The sequence below is a fragment of the Myotis davidii genome, unplaced genomic scaffold (assembly GCF_000327345.1).
Source record: "Myotis davidii unplaced genomic scaffold, ASM32734v1 scaffold1324, whole genome shotgun sequence".
Taxonomy (NCBI): Eukaryota; Metazoa; Chordata; class Mammalia; order Chiroptera; family Vespertilionidae; genus Myotis; species Myotis davidii.
In genome coordinates this window covers 171,622-183,698 of record NW_006295055.1, presented here as the reverse complement: position 1 = coordinate 183,698, position 12,077 = coordinate 171,622, and the positions used below count along the sequence as shown (strand labels likewise).

Here is a 12,077-nt window from a genome sequence, read left to right as displayed (position 1 = left end):
AGCCATTCTGACAGGTATGAGGTGATAGCTCATTGGGGCTCTAATTTGCATTTCTCCGATGATTAGTGGCGTTGAGCATCTTTTCAGATGTCTGTTGGCATCTGTATGTCCTCTTTGGAGATGTGCCTATTCAGGTCCTCTGCACTTTTTTTTTTTTTAAATTGGACGTTTCCATTTTTCAACAAAGTATATAATGTCTATCTGACAGTACAGGTACCATCCTTGCTTCTGCAAATCTACAAAGAAAGGAACCACCATTCCTTCACATCTCACATGACACCTTCATGTGGTTGAGTCACCAGCATGACCTCAAATTGAAATTTTTAGCCAGGCAGCACTGCCGACTTAATATCTAACTTTGACAAATGACTAAAGTCAGTGATAATAAACTGCTATAACGATACAATAAGTAGTAAGGAATAGTTAGTTTTTAAGAAGTAAATTTATGAGCAGGCTAGTAGTATGAATCAATATCCTAGAGTTTTCCAAGGCTCAAAGGGGATAATGGTGATGAGGGTACTTTGTTAATAGTAAGCACCACACGTTTGATATCAGTATAACTTCCTGACACTTTATGGAACTTTAAAAGTTTAAAATGTTGAAAATAATTTTGACTGGGGACATGTCCCAGATATTTCCATTTTTTGCTTGTTTCGGTGTGAATAAAGTTCCTTTAATTATCCTCTCAATTGTTGAAGGTCGCTAGGACTATGAAGAGAAGAAATAGAAATCAGTATGTGGAGTCAAGTTTTTAGAATGTCGGTGCATTTTTAAGTTTCGTAAAGTTTACTTCGCTGAGCACACGTTGTTTTGTGGGTTGTACAGTGGGAGATGTTAACCGAAGGAAAAGGACTCCAGCTCCTGACTTGGGCCCAAGAGGAAATGTTTTACAATGATGAATAATAACCAGAAAGGTTGGAATGCAGCATTTTCTCTCTTAACCTATCATAATAGTAGACCAAATGAAAATGGAAAAAAGTGGGAGAAAAGATTATTCTGTTTGTGTTGGGGAGACCAGCCAGTGGGCAAAAGATAGCTTAGAAAATAGAAAGTAGTAAATGCCCATGAACAGTTTTACTTCCAGAAAGACATCAAGATTTACTCCAAGAGCTAGTGTCAATATTTAGAAAATAAACAGACTTAATGTAAAAAGAAGTATCAGGGTTGATTCCTACACTGGCCACAAATGCAAATAATAATGGGGCTAAAGGAAAGAAGAAAACAAGTGTTTGCTCTGTCATTACAAGATGTCCAACCTGGGAAATATAAACCAAATTTGCTAGTGGTTGACTATAGTATATTCATTATTTGCACAGTATAAGGAAGGCAGTTTTTAAATATGTAAGAACTATCAATATTTCATTTAACTAAAGCTTGCGACAAAATATTAGGATGAATTAAAATTTTTCAATATTTATTTATACAGTTCTTGATCAAAGTTCTTTTCTGTCAATGTTTTCTCTTTTGAGACAAAGAGTTCAAAATGAATATTTGTGGTATGGGTGATATTTTAAAAATGTCCTGAGAAATCCTATCCACGGGCATTGTGAGCTATAAAGGCAGATTGATATGGTATTTCAATGAATCTTTTGTTATGGGAAAATTTTGGTTTTCTGACTTAAAAAAGAAAGATATGTTTATTTGAAAACTTAACATTTAATCATATTCGTAGTGCCAAATTGCTTTTGAAACAGAAAAAAAAAGATTTAAAAAGACAACTTGCTGCTTGTGTTCTGTGTTCAGAATCTATTGATCAATCTAGATTAATCTTGAAACTCTTCCATATCATGAAAACTAACTTTATTATCAAATACCACCATATTCTGGAGGAATATTTCTTGCTCTAGCGTGGTATATGTGTATATGCATGTTTATTTGTTTTTGTATTTTAAATCAAACATTTGCTTTTGTATTGATATTATATTTTATCTCGTGTTCAGGAAAGAATTAAAGAAGACTGTGTTTTTTTTTGTTTTGTTTTTAAATATACTTTATTGATTTTTTACAGAGAGGAAGAGAGAGAGATAGAGAGTTAGAAATATCGATGAGAGAGAAACATTGATCAGCTGCCTCCTACACACCTCCTACTGGGGATGTGCCCACAACCCAGGTACATGCCCCTGACTGGAATCAAACCCAGGACCTTTCAGTCCGCAGACCTACGCTCTATCCACTGAGCCAAACCGGTTTCGGCAAGAAGACTGTGTTTAACTCTTGCAGCAGTTCTTTGTTCTGTGAAGGGACCTCTAAATTTGGAGAATGTTTGGACAGTTTACTTATTTATTTATTTTAATAACCAGTGATCCAAACAGTCTATTGCACCACACCCCCACCCCCACTCCAAAAAAAAATCTGCTTTGGTAGATAAAGGCATCTTGTTTTAAAGTGGCCACATAAGAGTCATGTTACTCAGAAGCACCTTTTAATTCAGTTTATGAGGGAAAGGTTGCACATCTTATTGAGCTCATCATTTGTAGCTAACTGTATGCACACTCTTTAATTGTAGTTTGGATGAATTTGTTCAGTTTGTGATAGTATACGGTAGAAGTGAAAATGCAGATCTTGAAAAAAAAGTATAAATTATTTAAATAAAATACTGCATGGGATGCTTTCTTAAGGAAAGAAAAAAACACTGAAATAACTGGATTGCAAATACTTTTTTATTATTAGAAATTTAAGAATGTGCTAGATGGAAAACATTCTTACCCTTATTCTTTAGAAGAGTATTTCTGAGAGTCTATATAAGAATGTATCTTTCTTTATCTTTGTATTGTATCAAGAGCTTTTAAAATTTTGGATAATTGTTTCTTGGAACGTAAGTTAACTTTCATATGTGTCATCATGGAAGAAAAAAATTAGTGTGTGCATATGAAATGACACCAGAAAATTGTTTTCTTTTTTAAGTAGTGAAACATTGTCTTCAAAATGTATATATTAGAAGTTTTGCTAGATCTTACTTTTCCTTGGGAATTTTCTTAGAGGTTGTCAATCATGTAAAAATATTTGACTTTTGAGCCTTCACTGTTGCTCTTGTCTGAGGAAATTTTCACTAGGCCTTTCTTGGAGACTGGAGCAGGCCTTCACATGACACAATGTTTCCTCCCTAAATCCAATATCAATAAAAGCAGAAAGTTCAAGATCTATATGGAAAAAAGTGTGTAATAAGAAAGTGCTCTCGGCTATTGTTGAGTCTTTGAGCTATCTCTCCAAATCCCATAAATCTCATGATATCTGATCTGTTTAGTTCAGTCATGCATTTTCTGAGCATATCAGTGTGGGACTTAAAAAAAAGGGGACACATTTTCCATAACTACACTTAATATATACTACTGAAATAATGACGAAAGGCAGCAGCTGCCTTTTAATTGTTTTTTATTAAACAATTAATCCATTTTAGATGGGACGAATTTGAAATACTCCTTCTTTGGAATGGTTGCATATCTGGTATTTTAGGTCTTAAGATAAATTTGTGAAGTATGTAGCATGGCTAGCCTCCCCTTTGCTGTACGCTTTGTATCCCCCATTCCGTGGCATTTCTTATTTATATTTTCTTTGTGCCTTAGGACACACATTGAGGCCCTACTTTATGTCAGGCCCTCTGGCAGTGAGGGTTACTGGTGAGCAGCAGCACATGCTTCCTGCGGTCGGTGTTTTTAAATTGAGATTGAGGAATCAGATGGTTGAAAACATATTATGAAAGCCCATGTGTTGCTTTATTTCTGAGAGAAGTGCAGGCAGGACATGGAAACGATGAGACACCTAATGGTTAGTCGGGAACACCAGGTTGCCGGGAGGGCTTTCTGTCGCTGCTGCCTGAGGAGGCTCTTAGCCACTTGTCTATTAGAGTTCCTCTAAGCAGTAATCCGCTATCAGATGTCTTAGCATTCATTCAAGTAAATATATTCATCTTCCTGAGGGTATTGAGTTTGCAAGTATTTTCTCCAGAGTCGACTGAAAGGCTCTGCTTTTGACATCAGTAGTGGTTCTTTACTTTGTGTGGTCCACCGGTGACCGTTCCCCTGCAGGACATGTGGTGACTGTGTTCATAAACGCATGCATATTTTTTGCAGACAGCTTTTAGGAAATCACAGATTGGAAGCCTCCTTGAAGCTGGTCCCTGGACCCCAGCTTCAAAGCTGCAGGGCGGAGGATCACTGGGGGATCTGGAAGTGAGTGGAACAGACACGGTGTGAAGTTAGGGTATAGGGAACCACAGTGTTGGACTACGTATTCTCACAAACACTCTTTTCTAAAATGTGTTTATTTTGTCTTTCTTGGTCTCCGATTAAAAATTTTTTTGTAGTACAATGAATGCACATAGTCTTCAGGAGAAAAACAAAACCTGTGGTTTTCCATGTAGTTTAAAAATCGTTCTTTTTGACATTTTGAATTACTGGTTAGCTCTCAACCCATTTTTGACCATAGGAATCCAAGCAGAATTCCAGATAGGAAATATTATAATTGCACTTGGGCCCTTCCCTTGTACTGTCATCTATAACCGGCTTCCTATATTGCTTCAAGTTCTGCTCTCACTAGCCTCAAATCACTCTGTTAAATGGAGCACAGGAGTGATAATTCATAGTTTAAAAACCTTCTCTCTAGTTTCGTTTTTTAATGCAAAATAAATAGAAAATACCCTGTAGAAAGAAAAACAGAAAACTCCAAAGTGCACTTGAGAATTACAAATATTTCGGAGCTAAATAACAAATATATATTAGATTATAATGCAAATTCTAAATCCACATTAATATCAATTGTCTTGATCCAGTATGCTATACCAATGATAAGTAAAATATTTTAAGCATGATGAAATAGGACACCTTAAGGAAAACTTTAAACGTGTGAAATATACAGAAAGAAATTGTGCATTTTAATCTATGTGATAGCTGCCCGGGCTGGGTAGCTCAGCTGGGTAGAGCATTGTCCCGATAGCCAAGCTTGCAGGTCTGATCCCAGTCAGGACACATACAAGAATCAGCAATGAATGCATAAATAAGTGGAACAACAAATTGGGGTTTCTTTCTCTCCCTTTCTTCCTTCCTTCCTTCCTTCCTTCCTTTCTTCCTCTCCTTTCCTCTTGCTCTCTCAAATCAATAAATATTAAAAAAAATTGTATTAGATTGAAAATTCCAATATGTCTATTTTTTTCTAATAATCATATCAAATTTTCAAGATCGATAAGACTTACAGGCTATCAAGTTTACACGTAAATGAATTGGCTTAGTCACTCACAACTACTTGTTTTCAAAGAAATATTTGGTTTTCTCCTGAAGCAGTTCCTGGCATATTGAGAACCACCTAACTCTTCTGAAGCTATTAGTTCGGAAAAAATGACAAATAAGAAATGAGCTTATGCGCGCCAGAAAAGTTTTGTCTCCTCTTAAGAATTGTCTGGCCTTGTGCCTTTTCGTCTCCCCAGAAGTAATGTTTTTGCTTCTGTGAAGGATTGTATCCTTGGACTGCTGATCTCTGTTTGATATAATCCATCAAGACATGAATCCTATTGCACGTGAAAAGTCATTACAAGAAAATAAAAATCGAAAACACATTTGAGTTTTATTTTACCATACTACTTTTATTATATAAATGTGGTACTGACAAACTGTGTTTTGTTTGGTTGAATGCCTCAGCTTTCAAGTCAACCAGCTGATTCAGAAGAAAGGAAAAGTTTATTCTTGCAGGAAAAAAAAAATACTAATAATATAGATGATGATAATGGTAATTATTTGTACTAATGGGAGCTTGTTAAAAATGTAGGGTTTGAGGCCTCTCTCCAGACCAGCTAAATCAGAGCTTGCATTTTAACCAAGTCCACTGTGATTCCTATGCAAACTGGTGCTAGAGAAGCATTAGTGTCTCCAGCTGCCCCCCCTTATCCCCCCCCCCCAACCGCACTCATTTTTTTCCCCCACCCCCACCCCCGCACTAAGGAAGCAAGCCAGGCTGAGAGTCACTGCCAGTCAGTGCCCACAACAATTTGTATAATAAATACATGTGATGGAAGATTTAAATAATTACCAAATTTGGATTTACTTTAAAGTAGGGTGAAATCTTGAAGAAAAAAAAAAGACAATGCGAAATTTACTTTTATGAAAACTAACAAGCCTTTTATATAATAACAAAATATTTCATTTAGGCAGGCCACTATTTCCTGGGATGTCTGGCTTTAGGGGAAGTGGAGCATCAGAGGTTTCTGTTGCCTGTGAGTGAAACTGATTAGAATCTGGATTCAGTTTGAGGAATCAAGAGCAACCGCTTGGCCAGGGCTATAAACTGTTGTACAGACTTTTCATTGCTTTGTTTCTATGATGGTAAAGGATAGCAAACATCTCTTTACTTCTACAGGCTGCCATGCCCTTGACATGAGCGCAGGAGAGGGGTTAACGAGAGAATTCTAATTCTAATAAAAATGTTTCTGTATGTTGCACTGATAAACTACATTGAACTAATTTTTATTTTCTTCCTTTCTGGATTTGTACATAAACCTAATCCCTTATCGCATATCAGTATTTTTACGAGGGAACTAAACTGGGTAAATAATTTTATATGTTAAACCTTTGGTCAAAGCCTAACGCGTTGTATAACTTTCAGGATTAAAGTTTAAATTTCACAAAATAAGTAATTTTATTAGCTAGCATTTTATAGCTAAAATTCGTAAGTATTACAGTTTGAATCCAGTAAAGGACAGTGATTTGAAAAGCATGGATTTTGTCACTTCCTAAATTTTTCATGTGTTGCCTTACTTTTGGTTTTGCAGAAGAAAAATCTAAAGCAAAATTTTAAAAAGAAAAATGTGTAAACTTGTATCAAAAAGCAAGTATCCTGGAACTTTCAAGGCATTTGTCTATATTTTACTATCTCATGATTAATTTATTATTTCTCTTAAGCTTGTGGTTTCCTAAAGTTATTACATGTTGATTTCTGATAGTACTGAGTGATTGGTTAATTTTGGACTCAAATCAATAAGGAGGCTTATGCTGATCTTTTAATGAGCCTTGTTTGCATTGATTTTGCTTTTAAATGTTTTACACTTTAATTGAACTTTTCTTTTTTTTTTTTTAGCTGTGTTTTGGGGTGATATTGCCTTAGATGATGAAGACTTAAATATCTTTCAAATTGATAGAACAATTGACCTTACCCAAAACCCCTTTGGAAAACTTGGACATACCACAGGTATGGTTGTATTGGTTTCAATTTGCATTAATTTAGAAGAGAATATACTCTTTGAATGCTATAATGTCTCTCTCAACAACTTTGATTTCCTGGACACCAATGAGCCTATTTAGAAATTAAAGATTTGCTCATAGATTTTATTTCATTAGTTAATTTCTTTAACCAACAAGTTGTGATGTTTAAGTGCTTTGGAGAGATTAACTCTTTGAATCCCTCCAAGAACCCCAAGAGGGTAGATACTAAAGTAATTGTGATTTACAAATGTGGAGACTGAGGTTTAGAAGGTTATAGAGTTTGCTTATTGTCACACAGCCAAGCAGTGTCTGAGTCAGGACCAAAGCTCAATTCCAGGAAGGCCAGATGTCACTCTTGAGCATTATATTCAGTTGCCTCCCATTTCCAGTTGCAAAATGTAAAGTATTCATAGAGTCATTATACACAGACTTAGTTAGAAAAACTCATCTATCTTTTAATATAATTTTTAGAAAAACCCGGAAGACAATTATAGTTGTTTGACATTGTGCCTATATGAGACTTGTAATATTTAAAAGATTGTTTGAGTTCTCATTTTAAAGTATTTTTATTAAAATTTGAAAATTGTTCATATTATCTTGATGATTTTTATTCTGTATTATATTTTGGAGAACATTTGCAACTTTAAAAATTCTTTTTGTAGTTATAACTAAAATATTCACTCAATGTAGTGCTTTAGATCTCATTGAATCTCCCCTCAAACCCAGTACTATTTTTATTTTCTTCTGTTCTATGGAAAATAAAATATATAGTTTATTTGTGGTATCCAGCAGACAAAAACTTGGCTTAAGACTTTTTACTGTGAATTAATATCTCTGTCCAATTTGATTTTTTTGCACCTTTTGATTATGCCAAATTTCAAACATATGGAAAAGTTGATAGGATAGTGTAAGAGGCACCACCACAATGGTATTCCCACTTAAAGATTCAATAATTGTTACATTTATCATATTTGATCTGTGTGTATGTGCATGTATACATGCATAAGCATGCATAAAACATTTTGAAGTTAATTGCAAACTACATAGCATTTTTATATTAAGTAGATTAGCATTCACTCTTAAAAATAAAGATATTATCGCCGAAACCGGTTTGGCTCAGTGGATAGAGCGTCGGCCTGCAGACTGAAAGGTCCCAGGTTCGATTCCGGTCAAGGGCATGTACCTGGGTTGCGGGCACATCCCCAGTAGGGGATGTGCAGGAGGCGGCTGATCGATGTTTCTCTCTCATCGATGTTTCTGACTCTCTATCTCTCTCCCTTCATCTCTGTAAAAAATCAATAAAATATATTAAAAAAAAATAAAGATATTATCGTATATAATCAAAATACCACTATCACATATAAGAAATTTATATCATAACACAACTTAACAGATTTATTTAAAATGATAATACATAGTACTTTAAGAATTGTATGCTCTAACCTTTGTTATGTGTAGGTTCTGAAACATATCCCAAACATAGGAGGAACACTACATTGCAGTGTGCTCACATATAGTACATTCCTGTAGGACACTTGTATTGACAACTCTCCAGTTGCTATCTCACACTTAACTGGGCCACAGAGACAATGGATTTGGACAAGAGAGCAGTGAAACAACTCAGCAAATCCTTGATTTATCATGTTACATTTCATTTCTTACATAAATTTTTGTTCGCTTCAACTTTGGTCAGGTCATTTCTTTAACCCATTGTCTCTCTTCATACTGGGAGAATTCATTTTCTGTGATTTAAAAAATGGTAATACTATTTAATTTTGTCATTCCATTTATAGTTAAGCTCTGAAATAGTAATAGTTGGAAGAAAACTATCGTTATTTTAGGTAAATAGCATAAAGCAGGTTATACTCTCAATCATAAAAACAACATATTCTAAATGAATATGTGAAAGGTACGTGTTTGAAAGTAGTTTGCATTATTCAGTTACATTTCAATGTAAAAGTATTCTGTTTTATTTTTTACTTTATCTTTTTCCTTTCTTTTTAGTTTATTTTGAATTGATTCTATTTCTTATTTCCTAATTTCAAAATATATGGTCTTTCCCTAAAATATTTATTTAGTTTGAATATTTTCATTTTGTCTTTGGAATATGTGAGAAATCACCACCTATTTCATTCATTTTTTTTTCTATTCCAGTGAACTATCTAGATAGAATTTTATTTCCATGCCTATAAAAATTATTCAAAAATCCTAAATATAAAAACATTATTCACTTTGATAGCCTTGAAACATTTTATCTGTCAAGTCTAAAATTACTCTAATCCTAATTACCTTAATACTAAGACATTTATTTCTCACAATCTGTTTCAGTCCTATAGAATATGAAACATAATTGTTAATAATGGTCACTTTAAACATATAGATGCCATTTTTTAAAAATGTTTCTTGTAACTGTTTAGGAATGAACATGTTTAAGTATTATCTCATCTCTCTAAAATGTTCAATGAAAAAAATTTCAAACATTTTTCTCAAGGGGCACAGCAAAAATGTGACCATGTAATGCAGATAATTAAACAGAATCTTAGACTGTGAACAAGCACTCTAACATGTTTACCTTATAAGGACCTAATTGATTTTTGATAAGGTGCTTATATGGTAATAATTTTTATTATTTTGTTAATAGCTTCAATCTAGGTCATTAAGTTACAGTGTTAATTTCAAAGGGAGAAAAACAGATATTGAGAGGCAAAAGTTCAAAGTCCAGATTGCTCTTTTTATGAACTTCTGGTCCTCTTTCACTGTTTTAGCCCGAAGAGACTCATGAGTTTGTGGTATGAGTTCATTTGCACTTGTTCTGATATCATTTGTGATCATATTGGTTGTTTGCTCAATGATACCTCTTTGTAATTTGTCTATCAAAAATTCAAGAAGGGAAACTAGGTGGTAAAGTTGAGATAGCATTTTTATTAAAACCCTAGAATAAGAGGACTTGATTTTCATAAAATAATCTGTTTTCTGACTTCTGACAGGAATCTACCTATTCTAGTCTTTGTGGTTAAAATTCCAAGAAAACATATTTCCCTTTTTTGACCCTTGCTTCTACCTTTTAAGTTATAAAATTACTTACATCTATTTTTGTAACTTTGATCCTAACTTGGGAACAAAATTCACTCTCTCCGTTTTCTCTACTGTTTTTATTTCCATTTGCTGATTTGGCGTCTGCAAATGTTCAGTTTGCATTGGGGAAATAGCTAGAATGCAGGCAACAGGGCAGCAACTTGCTGTCATCCCATGTGATGTCATTGCCACAGCGAAGAAAAATGTTTCAAATTACCAATAGATGACTCAGTTTCCGTGCTGTCCAAATAAAGTCATGGAGAGTGCTCTCTGGACCTCCCCTCACAGCCTTAGTTTTAGTTACCAAAATTTGCTAATGTATAATTGTTCTCCTCTTCTAAGATTTATGGACATTCATGCCTTTAACTTTCTAAGACCACATTAAAAAAAGATGTCACAAGAGAAATTAATGTAGCCTATTATAATTGTTTATTTACAAGAGCTTCAATGTACAGAGTTTGATTTAACTATTTTATTTTTATTTTTAAGGTGGATATGGAGACCATGGTATGTCAAAGAAACGAGGGGCCCTCTACCAACTTATAGACAGGATAAGAAGAATTGGCTCTGGTATATCAATGTTTAAAGTTGCAGACGCTTGACTTGATGTACAGTAAATATTATACTCATAGCAGTTCAGTTTGCCATTATGATGGAAAGTATGTGAAGGATATATGCTAAGAAAGAGTCCCTTATTTTTATTGTTAGTTGATATTTGATGTAAGTCCTTTAGAACTTAATGGGGGACAATTGCAATGTTTTGTTAACGTATTTTCAGCTTCTCCTTATTTAAAAATGCATTAGGTATTTATAGTATTGTTAATGAGTATTTCTAGTAATGGAGTATCACATCACGGTGTTGTATTAACCATGGAACTACATCAGTTTTAATCAAATGAAAAATATCCTGGCTGCTTGAAATAAAATTCACTTAAATTGACAAACGTTTATTAGATTTAAAGAGTAGCTGAATTTTTTTTGACCCTTCCAAAAACACATATAGAAAAACATTTAGAAAAACTGCCCCCTGGATTCATAATTAGTTAATATTTATAGTATTGAATTTATGAGCCCCTATTTGTAGATTTGAGTTGGATTTTTTTAAAAGAATGTTCAAATTTCATATTCTAACCCCTTAAATTGATGGTTTAATTTTTCCAAGCAAAGATGATTTGCTCCAGGGTATTAAAGAGACATGCTGTACACCTGAAACTAAAACAAAATAATATTGAATGTAAACTATAATTGGAAATTTAAAAAAATACATTAGGGACATGGCATAGGGCATATAGTCAATATATATTGTGTCTGAAGTGTCTACTGGCCATAGGATATTTGTGTTGGCAGTGATAGATAAATAAGAAAAAATAATTCTGCAAATTTAGTAGCAAACATTTATGAAAGGCCACCAAGACACGTTAACGACTACAGATTTGAAAGATGCTCCAGGATCGACTGCATTTTATGTTGACCTGTTCACTGTGCATCGATGTTTCTGTGTACCTGGGTATGAGTCCACGGGAAATTGGGATGGAGCTAGCCATTGTCCCAGGAGGCGGAGCCCTTATCTGTCTTAACGTTATTTCCTTCACTTTCTCTCTAATGTAATATTCATAATTTTAATCTGTCCTATAGAATATCAATGCTAAAAAATGATTAAGGATTTAGCAGGAATAAGAATACTTTTGAATATCATAGAACTCTTTGAACAATGTATTTTATATTGGTGGTGAATTTCCTAGTGGTCTACTAAAGTAGAATACTTACATAAAAGAATTTTTCGCCGAAACCGGTTTGGCTCAGTGGATAGAGCGT

The 12,077-nt window shown here is 34.1% G+C and overlaps 1 protein-coding gene across 1 annotated transcript in view; it reads left to right on the top strand.

Annotated features, from left to right (window-relative positions):
- TLL1 (tolloid like 1) overlaps nucleotides 1–12,077 on the top strand; it is a 185,106-nt gene that overhangs the window by 66,218 nt on the left and 106,811 nt on the right. The window contains exons 2-3 of the mRNA XM_015567762.1: nucleotides 7,063–7,173; nucleotides 10,752–10,832. Coding sequence (XP_015423248.1) covers nucleotides 7,063–7,173; nucleotides 10,752–10,832 — 192 coding nt within the window. The remainder of the gene's footprint in view (nucleotides 1–7,062; nucleotides 7,174–10,751; nucleotides 10,833–12,077) is intronic.